Source organism: Stenella coeruleoalba (genome assembly GCF_951394435.1).
Source record: "Stenella coeruleoalba genome assembly, chromosome: 2".
NCBI classification, from domain to species: domain Eukaryota; kingdom Metazoa; phylum Chordata; class Mammalia; order Artiodactyla; family Delphinidae; genus Stenella; species Stenella coeruleoalba.
In genome coordinates, this window is record NC_137147.1 from 131,537,352 (window position 1) to 131,560,432 (window position 23,081).

The window sequence follows — 23,081 nt, forward strand, 5'->3', positions numbered from 1 at the left end:
ATGAAATTAGAACATTCTCTAACACCATACACAAAAATAAACTCAAAATGGGTTAAAGACCTAAATGTAAGACTGGATACTATAAAACTCCTAGAGGAAAACAGGCAGAACATTCTTTGACATAAATTGCAGCAATGTCTTTTTGGAGCCATCTCTGAGAATAATGGAAATAAAAACAAAAATAAACAAATGGGACCTAACCAATGATAATTTGAAAAGGATTCAAGCAGGTTTATGGGCTTTCTCTGTTTCTAAAAAAAAGAAAAACAACCCAGTGAACATTCAGAAAGGTTTCAAAAATTTAAATTTTCATAAGTGGGTATAATTCTCAATTTCACACTAAAAAATTCTGCTGGAAGCAAAATATTCACTCAGAGGGAGTTACCTAGCAATAATTATAGGACAACTGCTGAGGTACCATGTGTAGTAAAAAGGAAGATGGGCAAATTGGTGAGGAAAGAGGATCAGGGAGTTGATTTTTCCACTCACAGAGCTCTGGGGCTGCAGGGGCAGTGAAGCATTAGGCTTGCAGTCATAGGTGATCCACATGATAAATGTTACTAGACAGTGGCTGCAACTTCTCAAATCTTTTCCTGTTTATTGCTGAGAAAAATGAACTACTGTAGGATAGTAAAAAAAAAAAAAAAAAAAAAAACGAGAAACAAAATACAGTCTCTCTAGGTAAGAGCCATGAAAGGCCACAGGAAGCAGAAAACAAAATGCGCTAAGGTGGCAGAAGTTTCATGATGATGAGGGCTGGGAGCTCAACAGGGATAGATGGGGAGGATCTGGGCAAGTTGAGAGCAAAGGAAGTCCCAAGGCCAGAGAGCAGTTAGGAGGAATATGAAAAAGTCACTGACTCAGGCCCACCAGTGTGCTTTGAGTCTACATTTAAATCTAATGTAGTTGTGGCATTTTTCTTGCCTGTCTCCAAGTAAGCAGCATAACCCTAATTCATTAGCCCGGAGAAGTGAGGCTAGTTTAGAAAGTAGAGTCATGATCTTGAGCTGTGCTAAGGACGGACAGGAGAATCTTAGAGTCAATGCTAGATGCCCACAGCCCTGAGTGCTGGCCTCACTCAGTAAGCAGTACCTGGCTGAAAACACAAACTTATTGGCCTAAGATGAGATGAAGAAACAAACTCTCAATCCTGGTACTGTGGCCAGCTGAGAAGCATTGATCTGGACTTTCAGGATTCCATGGCTCCTTTCCAAAGCAGGTGTGCTAATTCTTACTTAGGTCTTTTTGGGAACTATGGAAACCTCTTCTGTTCCCTAAACAAGAGGCACAAATAAGCACCAGAACATGCCCTCTGCCACAATGACAAAAGTAGCTTTGGGGAAATAGGCATTTCATCTAGGTTACCATTAAGGGAGCTCAGGGTCATGCGTGTTGCAACCTACCAGAAAACAAACAAAACAACAACAACAACAATGAAACCAAAAAACAAAAAAACTATAGGTGCAGTTAAGATGAACAATATGAATTATTAACAGTTATGAAAAGCACTGTCCCAAAGAATCAAATGTCATTTCCTTTCTTACCTCAAACATTTTATTGTATTTCATTCTTTCCTTCCTCTCTCTCTGACAATTAATATACATTGAGGGCTGACAACATGCCAAGCAACACACTGTCAATAAAGTCTACTTTGATAAGGAGTAGCAACTCTTCTGCGTTAGAACATCTATTTGTGTGCTATAACTGCCCCATGTATGGTTTTCTGCTCCAAAGAAAGATATCCTGACTTTAAAGGACACCTATACCTTCTTTCATTAATCTCTACTTTGTCAGTAGAGCAAAACCACCCAAACTAACTCAGTATCAAAGTCTGTACTTAGAAATCTCTCACGTCAAATAGATAACACTGTCTTGAACCAGGCAAGATTACTACTTTAAAAACTGTCACCTAATATTTATATAACACTTTAAGGTTTACAAAGAACTCTCACATACATTATTACTTCAACTGATCCCCACACTGTGAGGTGAATATGATTACCCCTGTTTGACCAAATGAGGAAACAGATGCAACAAGATTAAGGCACTTGTTCCAATTCTCCCAACTAGTAACCAGCAGAGGTAAAACTGGAATTCAGGTTTGTTTGACTCCAAAGCTGGTGCTATTTCTATTTTACCAAATATCTCTCAGGAAGAAAGATAACATACTCTTGGAATTTTTTTTTTTCTGTTGTATCCAGCACACAAATGAAGCAATCACTTTTATAGAGCTAATTAAATATTTAAAAGTTTCTCAGTGATATAACTGAACTTTTATCAAAACTTCTCATTTAAACCCTGTAAATAAGAGTCTCCACAATCCAAAAATTGTGCATGTTACAACTCAGGAATACAATACTTCTGAAATAATGCTGTCTGCTACTACATCCTAGATGGCCAGGGACCAAAGGGTGATATAAAAGAATAAGCAAGTAGATCTTGGGTCTAAAGGATGCACATGATCCTTACGACAGAGCAATTTGCAGTTAAAAGACCAAACTGCAATCCACTTCCCAACTATTTGGCTGGGACTCCAGACTATGGCAGTCTTGGCCTCAGACTGCTCTTCCTGTTACGTTAGGGACTTCTTCAAATTTCACAGCTCAGCTCTTTGTCAATGTACTTACCTCCTTTTTTGTATGCAATACAAAAAGTTAGCTGTTATTACTACTCATTTCTGTTCAAATTTTGTAAGCAGTTAGAACTTCTCACAAGTTCATCAGTTCTTCTTGATTTAGGATTAGAAAAGGTCACAGACCAAAGAAATTTCCTTCATAAGGCTTTTCAAGCTCAATTTGAGTTTTGTAAATGAAGTCAAGCACCTCTGTTTTTCTCCCTAATGGGGAGTGTAAGCTTTTGCTATTCAAGCCTGAATAAACATACAATTTTCCTGTGGTCCCCCATATGGAAACCATAGGGCAGAAATGACTCACAAGTGAAACGTGAAAGACAGATTAAAAAACTATACTTACTTAGGAGGAATTCGTGAAACTGTGTTCACATTTGTGACTGGGACCACTACTTGAAGAATGTGTTCAAGGGCTGTTAATCCACCAGCAACTTGAAATGCAATCTGATCTGCCACATTCTAAACAGAAATACAAAAAGAAATTAACCCCATTTCCCAGGCATAAAATTATAACCAAATGAAATATTTAGTTGTAGTGTGAAACATTCTGTTGGTTCAATTATGCTACAAACGCTTATTGAATGCTTACTCAGTGCTAGGAACTATAGGCCAAAAGTGGTGAACAGAAAATCATAGTTGCTGCCCCCCATGAAGCTTAAAATTTAGTGGATGAGACCAACATTCATCAAATAAATATAAATAAAACAATTTGAATTACAATAAGTACTCTGAAGAAAAAGGAAAGGTGCTCTATGAGAACAGTGGGGGAATCAACTGTATATTGGGGAAAGGGGTCAGCACAGACTTTTCTGAGAAAGTTGAGGTTTTGAGACAGGCAAAAGAAAAGGGAAAGGGATGAAGCACTCCAAGCATAGGAAAAAATCATTTCATACAGAAGTTTTTAGCAACACTTTTAAAAACTGGATTATTTTGTAATGTTAATTACCACTTAACAAGACAAACTGACTTCCACAAAGATTTCCTTTGCTAGAACTTCTTTCTTCAGTAATACAAGATAATCTAATAACTAACCAGTTAGATGTACCTTTTTTAAAAAAGGGGAGACCTTTAAGATGGTGGAGGAGTGAGACGTGGAGACCACTCTCCTCCCCACAAATACATCAGAAATATATCTACATGTGGAACAACTCCTACAGAACACCTACTGAACGCTGGCAGAAGACCTTAGACTTCCCAAAAGGCAAGAAACTCCCCACATACTTGGGTAGGGCAAAAGAAAAAAGAAAAAACAGAGACAAAAGAATAGGGACAGGACCTGAACCTCAGGGAGGGAGCTGTGAAGGAGGAAAGGTTTCCACACACTAGGAAGCCCCTTCACTGGCAGAGATGGGGGTTGGCGGGGGGGAAGCTTCTGAGCCACAGAGGAGATCGCAGCAACAGGGGTGCAGAAGGCAAAGCAGAGAGATTCCCGCACAGAGGATCGGTGCCCACCAGCACTCCACAGCTTGACAGGCTGGTCTGCTCACCCGCCAAGGCAGGTGGGGGCTGGGAGCTGAGGCTCAGGCTTCTTCAGAGGTCGGATCCCGGGGAGAGGACTGGGGTTGGCTGCGTGAACACAGCCTGAAGGGGCCTAGTGCGCCACAGCTAGCTTGGAGGGAGTCTGGGAAAAAGTCTAGAACTGCCTAATAGGCAAGAGACCATTGTTTTAGGGTGCACGAGGAGAGGGGAATCAGAGCACCACCTAACTGAGCTCCAGAGATGGGTGCAAGCCGCGGCTATCAGCGCGGACACCAGAGACGGGCATGAAATGCTAAGGCTGCTGCTGCAGCCACCAAGAAGCCTGTGTGCAATCACAGGTCACTATACACACCTCCCCTCCCGGGAGCCTGTGCAGCCTGCCATTGCCAGGGTCCCGTGATCCAGGGACAACTTCCCTGGGAGAACACACGGCGCGCCTCAGGCGGGTGTAATGTCGTGCTGGCCTCTGCCGCCGCAGGCTCGCCCTGCATTCTGTACCACTCCCTCCAACTGGCCTGAGTGAGCCAGAGCCCCCTAATCAGCTGCTACTTTAACCCCGTCCTGTCTGAGTGAAGAACAGACGCCCTCCAGCGACCTACACACAGAGGCGAGGCCAAATCCAAAGCTGAACCCCAGGAGCTGTGAGAACAAAGGAGAGAAAGGGAAACTTCTCCCAGCAGCCTCAGGAGCAGTGGATTAAATCTCCACAATAAACTTGATGTACCCTGCATCTGTGGAATACCTGAATAGACAACGAATCATCCCAAATTTGAGGAGGTGGACTTTGGGAGCAACTGTAGACTTGGAGTTGGCTTTCTGCATCTAATTTGTTTCTGGTTTTATGTTTATCTTAGTTTAGTATTTAGAGTTTATTATCACAGTAGATTTGTTTATTGATTTGGTTGCTCTCTTCTTTTATATATATATATATATCATATATATATGATATATCATATATATATATGATATATCATATATATATATGATATATATATATATTTTTTTCCGTTTTCTCTTTTTGTGAGTGTGTATGTGTATGCTTTGCGTGATTTTGCCCGTGTAACTTTGCTTTTACCATTTGTCCTAGGGTTTGGCCTGTCGGTTTCTTCTTTTCTTTTTTTTAGTGTGGTTTTTAGTGCTTGTTATCATCGGTGGATTTGTTTTTGGTTTGGTTGCTTTCCTCTTTCTTTTTTTTTTTCTTAATTACTTTTTAATTTTTAATAATTTTATTTTACTTTTTATTTTAATAACTTTATTTTCCTCCCTCCCTCCCTCCCTCGCTTTCTCCATTTTCTTCTGAGCTGTGTGACTGACCAGGTCTTGGTTCTCTGGCCGGGTGTCAGGCCTGAGCTTCAGAGGTGGGAGAGCCCAGTTCAGAACATTGTTCCACCAGAGACCTCCTGACACCATGTAATATCAAACAGTGAAAGCTCTCCCAGAGATCTCCATCTCAACACGAAGATCCAGCTCCACTCAAAGACCAGCAAGCTACAGTGCTGGCCACCATATGCCAAACAACTAGCAAAACAGAAACACAACCCCACTCATTAGCAGAGAGGCTGCCTAATATCATAATAAGGTCACAGACACCCCAAAACACACCACCAGACGCGGCCCTGCCCACCAGAAAGACAAGACCCAGCCTCATCCACCAGAACACAGGCACCAATTCACTCCACCAGGAAGCCTACACAACCAACTGAACCAACCTTACCCACTGGGGGCAGACACCAAAAACAACGGGAACTATGGACCTGCAGACTGCAAAAAGGAGACCCCAAACACAGTAAGTTAACCAAAAGGAGAAGACAGAGAAATACACAGCAGATGAAGGAGCAAGGTAAAAACCCACCAGACCAAACAAATGAAGAGGATATAGGCAGTCTAGCTGAAAAAGAATTCAGAGTAATGATAGTAAAGATGATCCAAAATCTTGGAAATAGAATGGAGAAAATACAAGAAACGTTTAACTGGGACCTAGAAGAACTAAAGAGCAAACAAACAACGATGAACAACACAATAAATGAAATTTAAAATTCTCTAGAAGGAAGCAATAGCTGACTAACTGAGGCAGAAGAACAGATAAGTGACCTGGAAGATAAAATAGTGGAAATAACTACCCAGAGCAGAATAAGGAAAAAAGAATGAAAAGAATTGAGGGCAGTCTCAGAGACCTCTGGGACAACATTAAACGCACCAACCTTGGAATTATAGGGGTCCCAGAAGAAGAAGAGAGGAAAAAAAGGGACCGAGAAAATACTGAAGAGATTATAGTTGAAAATTTCCATAATATGGGAGAGGAAATAGTCAATCAAGTCCAGGAAGCGCAGAGAGGCCCATACAGGATAAATCCAAGGAAAAACATGCCAAGACACATATTAATCAAACTGTCAAAAATTAAATACAAAGAAAAAATATTAAAAGCAGCAAGGGAAAAGCAACAAACAACATACAAGGAATCCCCATAAGGTTAACAGCTGATCTTTCAGCAGAGACTCTACAAACCAGAAGGCAGTGGCAGGACATATTTACAGTGATGAAACGGAAAGAATTACAACCAAGATTACTCTACCCAGCAAGGATCTCATTCAGATTCGATGGAGAAATTAAAACCTTTACAGACAAGCAAGAGCTAAGAGAATTCAGCACCACCAAACCACCTTTACAACAACTGCTAAAGGAACTTCTCTAGGCAAGAAAAACAAGAGAAGGAAAAGACCTACAATAAGAAACCCAAAACAATTAAGAAAATGGTAATAGGAACATACATATTGATAACTACCTTAAATGTAAATGGATTAAATGCTCCAACCAAAAGACATAGACTGGCTGAATGGATACAAAAACAAGACCAGTATATATGCTGTCTGTAAGAGACCCACTTCAGACCTAGGGACACACACAGACTGACAAAGGTATTCCATGTAAATGGAAACCGAAAGAAAGCTGCAGTAGCAATTCTCATATCAGACAAAATAGACTTTAAAATAAAGACTACTACAAGAGACAAAGAATGACACTACATAATGATCAAGGGATCAATCCAAGAAGAGGATATAACAATTGTAAATATTTATGCACCCAATATAGGAGCACCTCATACACAAGGCAAATGCTAACAGCGAGGAAAGGGGAAATCGACAGAAACACACTCATAGTAGGGGACTTTAACGCCCCACTTTCACCAATGGACAGATCATCCAAAATGAAAATAAATAAGGAAACACAAGCTTTTAATGATACATTAAACAACATGGACTTAATTGATATTTATAGGACATTCCTTCCAAAAATAACAGAATCCACTTTCTTCTCAAGTGCTCATGGAACATTCTCCACGATAGATCATATCTTGGGTCACAAATCAAGCCTAGGTAAATTTAAGAAAACTAAAATCTTATCAAGTATCTTTTCCAACCATAATGCTATGAGATTAGATATCAATTACAGGAAAAAAATTGTAAAAAATACAAACACATGGAGGCTAAATAATACACTACTAAATAACCAAGAGATCACTGAAGAAATCAAAGAAGAAATCAAAAAATACCTAAAAATATATGACAATGAAAAAACGACGACCCAAAACCTATGGGATGCAGCAAAAGCAGTTCTAAGAGGGAAGTTTACAGCAATACAATCCTACCTCAAGAAAGAAGAAACATCTCAAAAAAACAACCTATCCAGACACCTAAAGAAATTAGAGAAAGAAGAAGAGAAAACCCCAAAGATAGCAGAAGGAAATAAATCATAAAGATCAGATCAGAAATAAGTTAAAAAGAAATGAAGGAAACAATAGCAAAGATCAATAAAACGAAAAGCTGGTTCTTTGAGAAGATAAACAAAATTGATAAACTATTAGCCAGACTCAACAAAAAAAAAAAAAAGGGAGAAGACTCAAATCAACAGGATTAGAAAAGAAAAAGGAGAAGTAACAACTGACACTGCAGAAATACAAAGGATCATGAGCGATTACTACAAGTAACTACAAAATGGACAACCTGGAAGAAATGGACAAACAGTTAGAAAAGCACAATCTTCCAAGACTGAACCAGGAAGAAATAGAAAATATAAACAGACCAATCACAAGCACTGAAATTGAAACTGTGATTAAAAATCTTCCAACAGGGCTTCCCTGGTGGTGCAGTGGTTGAGAGTCCGCCTGCCAATGCGGGGGACACGGGTTCGTGTCCCAGTCCGAGGGGATCCCACATGCCGCGGAGCGGCTGGGCCCGTGAGCCATGGTCGCTGAGCCTGCGTGTCCGGAGCCTGTTCTCTGCAACGGGAGAGGCCACAACAGTGAGAGGCCCACATACCGCAAAAAAAAAAAAAAAAAAAAAATCTTCCAACAAACAGAAGCCCGTGACAAGATGGCTTCAGAGGTGACTTCTATCAAACATTTAGAGAAGAGCTAACACCTATCCTCCTCAAACTCATAGTAGAGAGAGGAGTACTCCAAAACTCATTCTACGAGGCCAACATCACCCTGATACTAAAACAGACAAAGATGTCACAAAGAAAGAAAACTACAGGCCAATATCACTGATGAACATAGATGCAAAAATCCTCAACAAAATACTAGCCAACAGAACCCAGCAGCACATTAAAAGGATCATACACCATGATCAAGTGGGGTTTATACCAGGAATGCAAGGATTCTTCAATATACGCAAATCAATCAATGTGATAAACCATATTAACAAATTGAAGGAGAAAAACCATATGATCACCTCAACAGATGCAGAAAAAGCTTTCAACAAAATTCAACACTCATTTATGACAAAAACCCTCCAGAGAGTAGGCATAGAGGGAATTTACCTCAACATAATAAAGGCCATATATGACAAACCCACAGCCAACATCATTCTCAGTGATGAAAAACTGAAACCATTTCCTCTAAGATTAGGAACAAGACAAGGTTGTCCACTCTCACCACTATTATTCAACATAGTTATGGAAGTTTTAGCCACAGCAATCAGAGAAGAAAAAGAAATAAAAGGAATCCCAACTGGAAGAGAAGAAGTAAAGCTGTCACTGTTTGCAGATGACATGAGACTATATATACATAGAGAATACTTAAGATGCTACCAGAAAACGACTAGTGCTAATCAATAAATTTGGTAGTAGCAAGATACACAATTAATGCACAGCAATCTCTTGCATTCCTATACACTATTGATGGGAAATCTGAAAGAGAAATTAAGGAAACACTTCCATTTACCAATGCAAGAAGAAGAATAAAATACCTAGGAATAAACCTACCTAAGGAGACAAAACACCTGTATGCAGAAAACTATAAGACACTGATGAAAGAAATTAAAGATGATACAAACAGATGGGGAGATATACCATGTTCTTGGATTGGAAGAATCAATATTGTAAAAATGACTGTACTACCCAAAGCAATCTACAGATTCAATGCAATCCCTATCAAACTACCACTGGCATTTTTCACAGAACTAGAACAAAAAATTTCACAATTCGTATGGAAACACAAAAGATCCCAAATAGCCAAAGCAATCTTGAGAAAGAAAATGGAGCTGGAGAAATCAGCTTCCCAGACTTCAGACTATACTACAAAGCTACAGTAATCAAGACTGTATGGTACTGGCACAAAAACAGAAATAGATCAATGGAACAGGAGAGAAAGCCCAGAGATAAACCCACACACATATGGTCACCTTATCTTTGATAAAAGAGGCAAGAATATACAATGGAGTAAAGACAGCCTCTTCAATAAGTGGTGCAGCTACTGGACAGTAGCTGGACAGCTACATGTAAAAGAATGAAATTAGAACACTTCCTAAAACGATACACCAAAATAAACTCCAAACGGATTAAAGACCTAAATGGAAAGCCAGACACTATCAAACTCTTAGAGGAAAACATAGGCAGAACATTCTATGACATAAATCACAGCAAGATTCTTTTTGACCCACCCTCTAGAGAAATGGAAATAAAAACAAAAATAAACAAATGTAACCTCAGGATACTTAAAAGCTTTTTTGCACAGCAAAGGAAAACACAGACAAGATGAAAAGACAACCCTGAGAACGGGAGAAAATATTTCCAAATGAAGCAGCTAACAAAGGATTAACCTCCAAAATTTACAGGCAGTTCATGCAGCTCAATATCAAAAAAACAAACAATCCAATCCAAAAATGGGTAGGAGACCTAAATCGACATTTCTCCAAAGAAGATATACAGATTGCCAACAAACACATGAAAGGATGTTCAACATCCCTAATCATTAGAGAAATGCAAATCAAAACTCCAATAAGGTATCACCTCACACCAGTCAGAATGGCCATCATCAAAAAATCTACAGAAAATAAATGCTAGAGAGAGTGTGGAGAAAAGGGAACCCTCTTGCACTGTTGGTGGGAATGTAAATTGATACAGCCACTATGGAGAACAGTATGGAGGTTCCTCAAAAAACTAAAAATAGAACTACCATGCGACCCAGCAATCCCACTACTGGGCATATACCCTGAGAAAACTATAATTCAAAAAGAGTCATGTAGGGCTTCCCTGGTGGCGCAGTGGTTGAGAGTCCGCCTGCCGATGCAGGGGACATGGGTTCGTGCCCCAATCTGGGAAGATCCCACATGCCACGGAGCAGCTGGGCCCGTGAGCCATGGTCGCTGAGCCTGCACGTCCAGAGCTTGTGCTCCGCAACAGGAGAGGCCACAACAGTGAGAGGCCCGCGTACCGCAAAAAAAAAAAAAAAAAAAAATTAAAAAAATAAAAATAAAATAAAAAAAGGTCATGTACCACAATGTTCATTGCAGCTCTATTCACAGAAGCCAGGGCATGGAAGCAACCTAAGTATCCATCAACAGATGAATGGGTAAAGAAGATGTGGCACATATATACAATGGAATATTACTCAGCCATAAAAAGAAACGAAATTGAATTATTTGTAGTGAGGGGGATGGACCTAGAGTCTGTCATACAGAGTGAAGTAAGTCAGAAAGAGAAAAACAAATACCGTATGCTAACACGTATATATGGAATCTAAAAAAAAAAAAAAAGTTCTGAAGAACCTAGGGGCAGGACAGGAATAAAGGCACAGACGTAGGGAATGGACTTGAGGACATGGGGAGGGGGAAGGGTAAGCTGGGACCAAGTGAGAGAGTGGCATGGACATATATACACTACCAAATGTAGAATAGCTAGTGGGAAGCAGCCGCATAGTACCGGGAGATCAGCTCAGTGCTTTGTGACCACCTACAGGGGTGGGATAGGGAGGGTTGGAGGGAGACGCAAGAGGGAGGGGATATGGGGATGTATGTATACATAGAGCTGATTCACTTTGTTATACAGCAGAAACTAACACACCATTGTAAAGCAATTATACTCCAAAAAAGATGTAAAAAAAAAAAAAAGTCTGTGATAATGATAAGAGCTAAAAATACATAAATAAAAATAAAAAAAGCCACTTCACCTATTTTAGGGAGAATATTAAGTAACCATTTTAGAACTCAACCTATGATTTTTCTATACAACTTCTGATTTGTATACCATTCTTGTGGGAAGGATATATAAGCTTTTTGCATTCCTCTGGCATGGGGACGGCAAGTTTTTAAGCATACACAGAATCACTGCATCAAATATGTGAAATACAGGATAGCAACCTGCTATAGGCTGAATTGTGTCCCCACCCTCCACTGAATTCTTATGTTGAAGTCCCAACCCCTAGTACCTCAGAATGTAACTGTATTTGAGGATAAGAAATTTAAAGAGGTGATTAAGTTAAAATGAGGCTGTTAGGGTGAGGCCTTAATCTAATATGACTGTTGTCCTTATAAGAGAACAAGAGAAACCAGGAATGCACATGCACAGAGAAAAAGGCCGTACACAGCAAGAAGGTGTCCAATTACAAACCAAGGAGAGACGCCTCAGAAAAAAACCAAACCTCATAACACTTTCACCCTGGCCTTCAGCCTCCAGAACTCTGAGAAAAGTAACTTGTGCTATTTAAGCCACTCAGTCTGTGGTACTTTGTTATGGCAGCCCTAGGAAACTAATATTCAACCCCTCTATTACAATACCCCCTTATATTTCTTTTAATAGTATTCTACAGTTCATTAAGCCTTCAAATGTCTTTGGAATACTGAGGGGCTTTTTTATTGGGGGGGTACTTGGGGGAGTATTGGGGGAGATATATGAGTTATTCACAGGCTCTGTCAAACATGTTTTCCTGATTCTTCTGATGTTCAAAGCACAATGCTCTGCCTGCTTGATGTGGACTATCAATTATTGGCTCCAGTACATGTCTGGAGTTTGGTAGTATAATATCTTAATCATTCATTTACTCATTCTTTGTGCACAATAAAATACAGTCTGAGACTATAAGAAGTTCATCATGAATCCTAGACAAGACCTCACACTTTTAAGATTAAAAATTAACAATTTATGTTGTTATTAATGAAAAAATGTTTCCTTGCAATAAAACTAACAATCAGAAAATTGAAAACTAGGTGCTCAGTAATTTATTTAAAACCATAATGCTGTTACCATTCTTTCTTCTTATGCTAGGATGTCAATATAATTAGAAAATAGTAACAACTTTGTATTACTACATAGCATACACAGATAAAACTGCACTAATCATAACTATATAGCAAACTATATGGCAAATTGAAAACACATTGTAATAACTCCAAAATTAAAAAATAAAGCTCTATAACATGCCATAATACCCCTGTTGCCCATCCTACTCATTATCTCTCCATCTTTCCCCGATGTAAAGGCTCTCCTGACTTCTAAAATCACAGAATCCTTTTGTTTTCTTTTCAATTCTATAAAAATAGAATCACACTTTATATATTCTATAATATCTAATTTTTCTTGCTTGTTTTTTCCCCTAAATTCATCCATATTGTTGCCTGTAGCAGTATTCGATTCATTTTCCTTGCTGTATGGTATTCCTTTGTCTGATTACATACCTCAACTTATTTAAATGTTTAACCGCTGATTGACATTTGGGTTGTTTCCACTTCGAAACTCTGGACAATGCTGCTTTCAACATTTTTGTATATGTATTTGGGCACATGTGACATGCAGTTGAGTATATGCTTAAAAGCAGAACTGCTGGGTCACAGAGTGTGCATAGGTTGTGTTATTAGCTATAGCCAAACAGCTTTCTAAAATATTCAGAACAATTTTTGTACACATTGCAGTGCCGTGATGATTTCAGTTACTCTACAATGACACCAAAACTTGCCTTTATCAAGTTTTTTTTTTAAACTTTAGTGATTCTAATGGGTGTATACTCGCCTTTTTTTTTGGCTGTGTTCAGTCTTCGTTGCTCTATGCGGGTTTCTCTAGTTGCGGCGGGGATGCAGTGAGGCTTCCGTGGTGGTGCAGTGGTTAAGAATCCGCCTGCCAATGCAGGGGACATGGGTTCAAGCCCTGGGGCTACTCTTCGTTGTGATGCACGGGCTTCTCACTGTGGTGGCTTCTCTTGTGGCAGAGCACGGGCTCTAGGCACGTGGGCTTCAGTAGCTGTAGCACATGGGCTCAGTAGTTGTGGCCCACGGGCCCTAGAGGGCACGGGCTTCAGTAGTTGCAGAGTGTGGGCTCAGCAGTTGCAGCGTGCGGGCTCTAGGGCGTGTGGGCTTCAGTAGTTGTGGCACACAGGCTCAGTAGTTGCAGCTCGCAGGCTCTAAAGGACGGGCTCAGTAGTTGTAGCACATGGGCTTACTTTACTGCATGGTATGTGAGATCTTCCCGGACTAGGGATTGAACCCATGTCCCCTACATTGGCAGGCCAATTCTTAATCACTGGACCACCAGGGAAGTCCCTGTATACTCACATTTAATTGAGGATTTTATTTGTCTTTCCCTGATAATGATGGGGTTGAACACATTTTGTTCATTGGCTTTTTTTTTTTAATTTGAGGTATACTTTACAATAGGGTGAAGAGCTCAGATCTTAAGGATACCATTCAGTTAAATTTGATGAGCACCTATCAAGACCTGAACATTTCCATTACCCTAGAAAGTCCCCTCATGCCCCTTTCACAGTCAATTCCTCCTCCCTGATGCAACCACTGATTTGATTTATGGTACCGTAGGTTAGTTTTGTCCACGGTAGAATTTCATATAAATGAGATCATGTAGTACGTATGAATATTTAATTTGGTAGTGATTGGTTATCCTACCAGCAGTTTTACCAGAGCCAGGCCTAGGGTATCACGGAAGCATCTTTAGCCCAGGGGAAACGGCAGAGGGGCTCTGAGTCAAGATAGGGAAGCAAACACATATGTACATATCCTTTCTTCTATACTCAAATAGGAATTATAGATAAAATATTTAATAATATGAAAAAATAACCACATTAAAAATAAGTGAAACATCTCTGTAAAACAGGGATGGAAAAGCTCATAATAATGCATAGAGCAAGGGTCCAACTTTCAGCAGACTCTTAAAAGAACATTTGCCCTTCTAGACTCTTTCTTCTTCCTCAGCTTTCACACTGATTCAGCCTCCAAGTTCTGATTACTCATCTCCTGTTATGGCCCTTAACTTTTGCTTTTTCTATCCATGTCTATATTCTTACCATGTCAGTTCAGGCTTTCATGGTCTGTTGCTTGAGGCACTGCAGCAACCTCCTAACTAGTATCTCTGGATCCTAGCTTACTTCACAGCACACCATTCTCTAGAGCAGTGCTTCCCAAACACTCTAAGATAAAAGTCAGGTGTTTTTGTTTGTTTCTTTGTTTTTAATATTTTCACTCCATTGTGACCAACAGTTTTGTGAAATACAAATTAAATACTAAACAAATGAGGGAAAAAAGGTGTACTAAGTTTGAGCCCACATTTTAAAATATTAGATGAAAGACATAAAATTACTCTTGATTTGTGTACTTATCTCACCATCTTCTAGTGACAGTAGCCTGGCACTGGCCTGTGGACTCTCTTTTGAGTGGCCCTGCTCTGGATGCCTTTATATGCAATGAAGATAATATTCTCAAGAGTAAATGTGATCATGCCACTCTGTGGGTGAAACATTTGAATGACTGCTTCCTCACTGTCTACAGAATGAGGCCCAAACTCTTTAGCACAATTCTTCAGAATCTGATCCCTCTCTAACAGCTTCCTTCCCTGCCATGCTCCTGCCTCTCTCTCAACCAGATTCCCCATGTGGCCCATGCTGTTTCATGCCTCTGTGCTTTGGCATATACTGATCTACCTAGAAGGGATGATCCTCTAGCTTTTCATCTTTGTATCCCCACTAAACTCAGGACTTCCTGCAGCCAGGGACCATGTCTTCTTCATCACCATATCCCCAACACTTAGCAGAGGGGAATGTACTCAGAAAATGCTTCATCAACGGTTGTTCGGAAAATGCTTCATCAACAGTTTTGGAAAAGAAGGCTCACAAAGGTATTTTAACAGGATTTTAACTGTGAAAACACAGATAGTCAATTGCTCTGGTATGATCCCAGGATACAATTCCTGTTACTGCATGTGCCTAGTGGAATAGTTTTTCATTGGGATTGAGCTTCATGACCGGAGAACAAAATTCAGTTTTTCGAGACTGAAACACATGTTCACCTTGAGCCTCCTTAATAGCCACCAAGAAACTAAATTCTCCACTTGTACTCCGTTTCAATGTAAAGCCTTTGTATTTTGATATTTCTCAACTCAAAGTTATGTCATACCCTAAGCCAAGCAGATGCACCAATTGATGCAATCTGTCCACAGAGAAACAAAACAGCACCACTGCTGTTCTCACAGACCTTTCCACAACAAGAGAGAACTGGGTCAACATTGCAAAAGTGTAGGGGAAAAGGACTGAGTGAAAGCAGACCATCTTAATGTACACATCTATGCCTTAAAAACAAAACAAAATAAACTCAAAGCCTTTCATGCAGTGCCAACAACATGGATATGACCTCTTGAAAAACTTAAAACATGGGCTCTAACAGACATTAAGCAGGAAAAAAAAAGCCAATTTCAGGAAGATAGGCCATTCAAAGCCAAATTTTTATTAAAGTATTATTGAAAATTGAAGTTCTAATTTATCAATTGCACCTTTTCAAGGAACTGAAGCAAAAAAAGCAAAACCAACTGTGAAATAAAAAAACTCACAAATTTCTCCCCAGAGAAATCAAGGATGGTTTTGGTCATGTGCACTTCTGTATTACAGATCCAACAAGCCATTTTTGGATTCTCATCCACAGAGCATGGCCAAGTGGGAACACTGTTCAGTATCCTCCTAACTTCTTCTTCATGCCCCACATCAACTCCTATTCATACCATCATCTCTGCCCTACCTCAGGGCCCCATTTCTCTCTGTTTGCAAGCTCCTCAAGAGTGGCAGCTGACTCATCTCTGCAGCCCCAGTGATGACACAGAACAGAAATGGTAAATACTTGATGGATGAGTGACTGAACAAAAGAATGAACAAATGAAAAGATCTCTCTCAAACAGCAAAAATGTCCTGTGAGATATGACAGTTTAACACAATTATAGGGGCCCATGAGCATAACAAGGAGAAACACCTCCCACTGGATCCTATTTCCTAACACAGTGCGAATGAACAGCTCTTCCCTCTCTCTGTACATAAAGGTAGATGAGACAATCCTCTGATAGCCTATGCCTTTTTCACCTCAGGGGGACAGAAAGGGAAACTTAAACTGGCTCAATGATGAGCTGCCCAAATGTTAAAATCAAGGGGGGAAAAACACCTTCTTAAGCAGGTGGCATTAAATACTCTTTATGCAAATGAAGATCACTTTCACACAGTAATCCAGGTAGACTTAAAGGACGTAGAGAGCCTCTCATTTCTTCCTCCTCTCTTTTCCCACCACACTAGCTTCTTGTGCCAATCACGTGGTACTTCCTATACACTGCTCTCTTTATATTCCTGGATGCCACAGTGAGGCTGGATGCTCCTCAAATACATGGTCATATACTTGTTCCTATCCCTCTCAGTGTCTAGAAAAAAGCAAGTATGCAAAAAATGCTTAACCATAACTATACTCTCCATCCAACCTGCCCCCTTCTCGATTTGTAATGTTCAAATGCTATCTCTCAATCCTTTAAGACCCAGATCAAATCACTCATAAAGTCTTTCCTGATCCCCTCAACAAAAGTCAAAAGGTCTTTGTATTTAACTGTATTTCTCTTATGGCCCTTATCACTCTTGACTTTATCCCAGAGCTTTTTGTGTTCATGTGCTACACTGTGAAGCCTAAGCTCTCCTACCTCTGCATTCTCAACTGTGGTCAAGCACAGGATGCACATACTGCAGATACCAAGCAAAGTTTGTTAACTGATTGAAAATACCTCATCTAGAAAGGTGAACTAGATATTTCTCCTTTTTTCTGTTACCCCTTTTCCAAATACTCTGCGTTCAGACAGAAATTATGAAATTAGAACTTTCATAAATAGCTTTACCATTCTGATGTGAGCAAGAAAAAAATACCTCTGAAGAGGAAATATGTGGCTTTACTTGTGTACCAGACATAACACCTTAATAGCTCTCCCTTCCTTTGCTCTCTCCCACTGTGAGACTGACAACTGACTAATAGGATTAGAGGCTCCATTATAATAACCCAGCTTAGCTAAAGGCCAGCAAAAAATGACAGCTTCAATCTGAATTACATGGCCTAGGAATCCATTCAATTATTAACTAGAGTAACTGTTATTACCTCTCCCAATTAAAGGAGAGGCAGCTGTTAATCTTTGGTGGCCTGAAAAGGCTGATGGCCTTTGTACTTGACTTCTCTATAGACAGTAATTACATTCTTTGTGATCAGAGAGGAAGGCCTTCCTAGCCTTTTAGACAGAGGTGGCAGATGGGGAAAACTGTTTGCATGTTCATTAGCAGGATAGGCTAGGCTAGATTTGTTTGGAGCATCTGGTGACACCTTAAGACCTGTTTAGAGATAGTACAAGTAGGTTTTGGCAAGTTCATAAATTTAGAACTAGTAGCCCCATTTATAGAGATGAGAAGATTCTAGAGTGAATTGTTTTACAGCTGTTTTTCCCATAATGAAAACTTTCCTACCGTTTAAATGACATCATCTCTACTCAACTACTATCTTCACCTGTTATGGTCAGCTTAAAAGAAGCAAGTATAATGAACAGATATTCCTTCTTCTGTTACATGGTTTTTCTCTTCTAAGCCTTCTAATGTCTGCTTCTTCACATTCCCATAATCTACATAAAGGTTTGGCTCAGTCTTTCAGACGTAGACACTCACACTTGAAAGAATCAGTTTCTGGAGTCAAGAATATCACAAGGAAATTGTAAATTTGTGGGACTGTGGTGCCAAAAAGAGTAAAATCATAACCCACAGTTTGAAGGGTTAGGTAATAAGGTAAGTGGGGCTGAGAGAGGCTGGAAAAGCTTTCTCAAGATGAGAGGAAGAATTCCTTTGTGATGCTAATCAGAACATGGACCCTGTGGAAGGCTCTCCCCGAGGGAGCTGAATTGTGCCATGTTTGACCTGTTTGGACTAAGTGAGATGAGGGCAGGGTGAGTGAGAGGGGGTGGTGCAGGAACTGAAGGATGAAAGCAGGACACAGACCTGAGTGCTCTCATTCCTTCTCTTTAAGCTGTTATGAGACAGATGACCAAAGATTAGTGTATAGAGTTTATTACTGCAATCCAACAAAACTCACAATAAAGTCATTTTGATCTTCTCTCATCTTCACGCTCCACAAAGCTGCCAAGTGGCAGGCACTGGGCCAGACCCAGCACTCATAGCTACAGTGAGAGACAGACTTAACATAGACAAATGCAACACTGTGAGATAAGCACTATAATAAGGGGATGTACAAAGAGTTGTATGCACACAGAGGACTAGTTCTTCAGGATATAATGGGTGTCAATGTGGACAGTTTTCTGAGTTATCATGTAATCAAACTAAAAGACAAAAAAAGGATTCAAAGTCAAGGACCTACATATGAAGTTCCTCGTGCAACTCCTTTATTCTCCCACCATTCCTAACTTCCAGGCTACCCGCTGCTTTACCGCAGAACTTGAGGAGTCTTACCACAGCAGTTCCCTGTTTCCCTTGTTGCTGCATCTTAACTCTCCTGGGTGCTTTAAAGTTGGGAGGCAAAAGAAACTCAGGACCATGAGACCAAGGAGAATCTGTTTTGGGCAAGGGAGCGATACGGACAAGGACCAGTAACAAGGACAAATTCCTTTAGGTCCAGCAGCTCCCAGGGAGCAGGACCATAGAGCTCGAGGCTCTTGTCCACTGAGATGCAAGGAAATGGAGACGAGTGGTCCTAGAGCACTCTGTTCTTGCTCCATTGTGACACTGGCACTTCTTGACTGATTTTTCTATTATATAATTGTAAACTAGATCATACTGATTATCTATTTATTTAATCACAAGGTAGACTGTGAGCTCTTTGACAGCTGGGATTACGTTTCTATAGGTCCAGCAAAAATTTATTTATTCAATAAATAGCTGTTGAATATAAAAGTACAGTCTAATTTCTGGGCTCTCACATCAGAAATTCTCTTAAGAGGAAAGAAAAGCCATCAATCCTTAATGAGAAAGAAAAGGCTTAGAAACACTCATGTGCCTGGGAAAGTCAAGGCAAGGATACAGGTAAGCTAGAAACTGTGGCTGATAAGGCAAGGCAGGCCCTGGTGTTAGGCCTGCCTGAAGGGGACAAGCCCAGAGAAGAGAGGCCAGAAATGTGAAGGCCAACTGCAAGGCCTTTGCCAGTCATCTTTGCTTATGTCCTGCCTTAGTCATCTCGGCATTCTTTTGTTTTGTTTTGTTTTTTCCCCTTTATTCTCAAGGGAAGTAATGACCCAGACCCTTTTATGTCCTTAAGAAGGGATGGGGAGAGCAATTTTCTCCAAGTGCCATCCTGGAGGGCTGAAAGTGACAATTCAAGGAATTACTATGTGGCAGGCCCTAGGCTGTTATCTAATCTAAGCCCTCAAAACTGGTACCTCATCATCATCCCATTAAAGAAAAATAGTCTTAGAGGAGTCAATTACTTGCTTAAATTTTTACAGCTAGCAAGTGGTGGAGCCAGGGATTGAGCCTAGGTTTATCTGACTTCCAAGGGTATAATGGGTCTATACCAAGAAAGCTGTGGGGGAAATCTAGTGTGTGGCTATAGGAATGTACGTGACTTTTGGCACACTTATCACTCAATATCCCAATTTTGTAAAATCTTGGACTTGATATTATTTTAAAATTTCAAAGAATATTTTATTTTGAAATAATTTTAGATTGAAGAGTTACAAGTACAGTAGAGAATTCCTATATGCTTTAATTGAGCCTTCTCTCATATTAACATCATACAAAACCATGGTACATTTATCAAAACTAAGAGATTAAATTAAAACTATACTATTAATTAAGCTATGGCCTTATTTGGATTTCCCCTAGTTTTTCTACTGATGACCTTTTCCTGTTCCAAGATCCCATCTAGAATACCACATTGTATTTAGCTCAATGTTATTGTGAAGACAAGGTGAAGTTACTCTTAGCATTAGAGGGGGGATTCTGAGCTCTTATATTAGCATTCACTAGCAACTAAAAAAATTCAAAAAACTTGAAGTAATCCAGACTCAGAGAATGCAAAGGAATGCCAAGTTTGACTATCACAAGTAAATAAAAAAGGAAATGAGAGCTAACTAGATTCTAAGGGACTGAAATATGAGTAGTTCTTTTAACTCGTGGTGCAGTTCTTGAGACTGTCAGGAAATGGGAAGAAATGTGCACACAGCAGGAGGGAAGCAAGCCTTGGGTGAGGAGGGAGGGAATGTGGGACCAGGGTTAGAAGAGACTCCAGGTGGCCCAGGATGGTCTCCCCCTGCAGCTCCAGGCCCAATTGGCCTTCAGTACTTTTTTGGCCTATGGCAGGCTTTCAAAACCCTTTCCTTCCTGGATGTCAGTGAAATCCAGTAAAGCCTTCCAACTGTAGCATGATACTGCTTCAAAGTCTTCAGAGTATGCCTTTCCCACTTGTGCCCATGATAGGATATTTACTGCAAGATTTTTTTCCAAGAAGCAGCTAGGTTAAAAACCTTGTGATGGGGCACTAGGAAAATCAGTTACAGTTGATTTTCGAAATGATCCTGCTAGGAAGCACTGGGTCTGCTTAATTTAGTCAGGAGGAAATGAAAGGGGGGAAATAACTAGTGATAGGCAATGTTTTCTCAGATGGATTATCTGGAGTCTGCACTCCGGTTTAGCCCCTCCTGTTCTCTAGCATCTAAAGTATACAGGGAAAACAGAGGAGACAAAATCCACACTACATCTGTTACTTAAGAGACTGATACAAAGTATGGCAAGGAAGAAGGCAAAAATGAGCAGCCTTTCAGATTTTGGACTTCAAGATGATTGTGCTAATTTATACTTTGATCGTGGATGAAAACTGTGTAACCATGCAGAGCTTTTGTTCCCCATTAAGATGCTGCAAACAAGACCTTCTTATACAGACAACAGTGTGAAAGGCAGAATATCTGGTCATTCTTCCTGATTTTGCTAAATCAAATATGATCAAATGTTTACTGAAGAGTTAGTGCTGCCCGACTGAATTGTAACTGAATTAGAGATGCTCTGTGCTACCACTTTTAGCTAGTGAGAATAAGATAAGACCTTTACTAAAGGTGAACGAAAATGTTTAAAAGTCTGCTTATTCAAGGCAAACAAAACTCAGAAGACTCATTAAGTCTGGAGAACACCAGACCATTACAGAATCTTATTTCTTTATAAAAAGGCATATATGAATCTCTTTCTCTTTACAAGGAATAACGAAGTTCATTTGAAGAGAAATTTGGTAATCAATTTATATTTACACAGCTTTTAGTCTGAAGTCTGAAAAAGGTTTTAGTTTTAAGTCAGAATGCAAGTCCATATCCTTCCATTATGGGGAAGTAAAGTTATCTTATGGAAAAGAAATGTAAAGATCCTAAAAAGAGTCCACACTTCTGAGGACATCCATGTGTAAACATTAAAAGGCATACAACACTAGGAGGCCTTTTCAGCAGGGACAGGGAGAGGTAGGGATTTGAGAAAGACAGGCAGAAATGATGTTTTAGATATTGTTCGTTATGGCACAAATGGTCTTTTTTTTTTTAATTTTAAAGAACAGATGTTATTTGTTTAGAGTTTGCTATAGCAGATAGTCAGCCACCAACAGTTACATTTGGCAGAGGGATGGGTAACCTTTATAATGAAAAAAAGAGAAGGCTTCAAGTATGCACTGTTTGGAGGCTATTGGCATGGGGAAGCTAGAGGTAGGTTAACTAGGAGTGGGCATCTTATGTGATGGCCTGAGTAGCATACTCATCTTTTCCTGGTGGGTCTTGAGTTAGAAGCAGGATCAGAAAACAGTGAAGCTGGCAGTCACTGATCAATTTCTGACCATTCTGGGTTGATTGCTTCAGAGGTAGTAGATTGGCTTCCTAAACTGGTTGCTGGTCATTGTTCTATTGTTATATATGGGCTGGCTATTGTCTATTTGTATATTCAGTTTCTCAGACAACTTGAATATACATGCAGAAAATCCAGAGGAACATACAAAAAAGCTCTAAAAATAATAAGTGAGTTTAACAAGGTCTCACAATATAAGTCAATTAAAAAAAATTAATTCTATCGGCAAATCTGTAAAGATAGAAGTAGATTAATGGTTGCCAGGGGCTGGGGGAGGAGAAAATGGGGTGTAACTACTAATGGGTATGGGGTTTCTTTTTTGGGGTGATGATGTTATGGAATTAGATAGTGGCGATGATTGCACAACCTTGTTAATAAACTAAAACCCACTGACCTGTATACTTTAAAGGGGTGAATTTTATGGTATGTGAATTAGATACAAACTATGTCTTATTTACTGTTTAGAAGCTGTTAGCATGGCCTATGGATTAATTCTGCCACGGGTTGAATCCCAACTCGTTCACTTACTAGGCATAACATCAGGCAAGTTCCTTATCCTCTTGATGCCTCAGTGTTCTTACAAATGAGGGCACATAA

The 23,081-nt window shown here is 39.9% G+C and overlaps 1 protein-coding gene across 5 annotated transcripts in view; it reads right to left on the reverse strand.

Annotated features, from left to right (window-relative positions):
• SCAPER (S-phase cyclin A associated protein in the ER) overlaps window positions 1-23,081 on the reverse strand; it is a 495,741-nt gene that overhangs the window by 154,056 nt on the left and 318,604 nt on the right. For all 5 annotated transcript variants that reach the window (XM_079912990.1, XM_079912987.1, XM_079912988.1 and 2 more), the window contains one exon: window positions 2,973-3,088. In XM_079912990.1, the coding sequence (XP_079769116.1) occupies window positions 2,973-3,088 (116 nt within the window). The remainder of the gene's footprint in view (window positions 1-2,972; window positions 3,089-23,081) is intronic.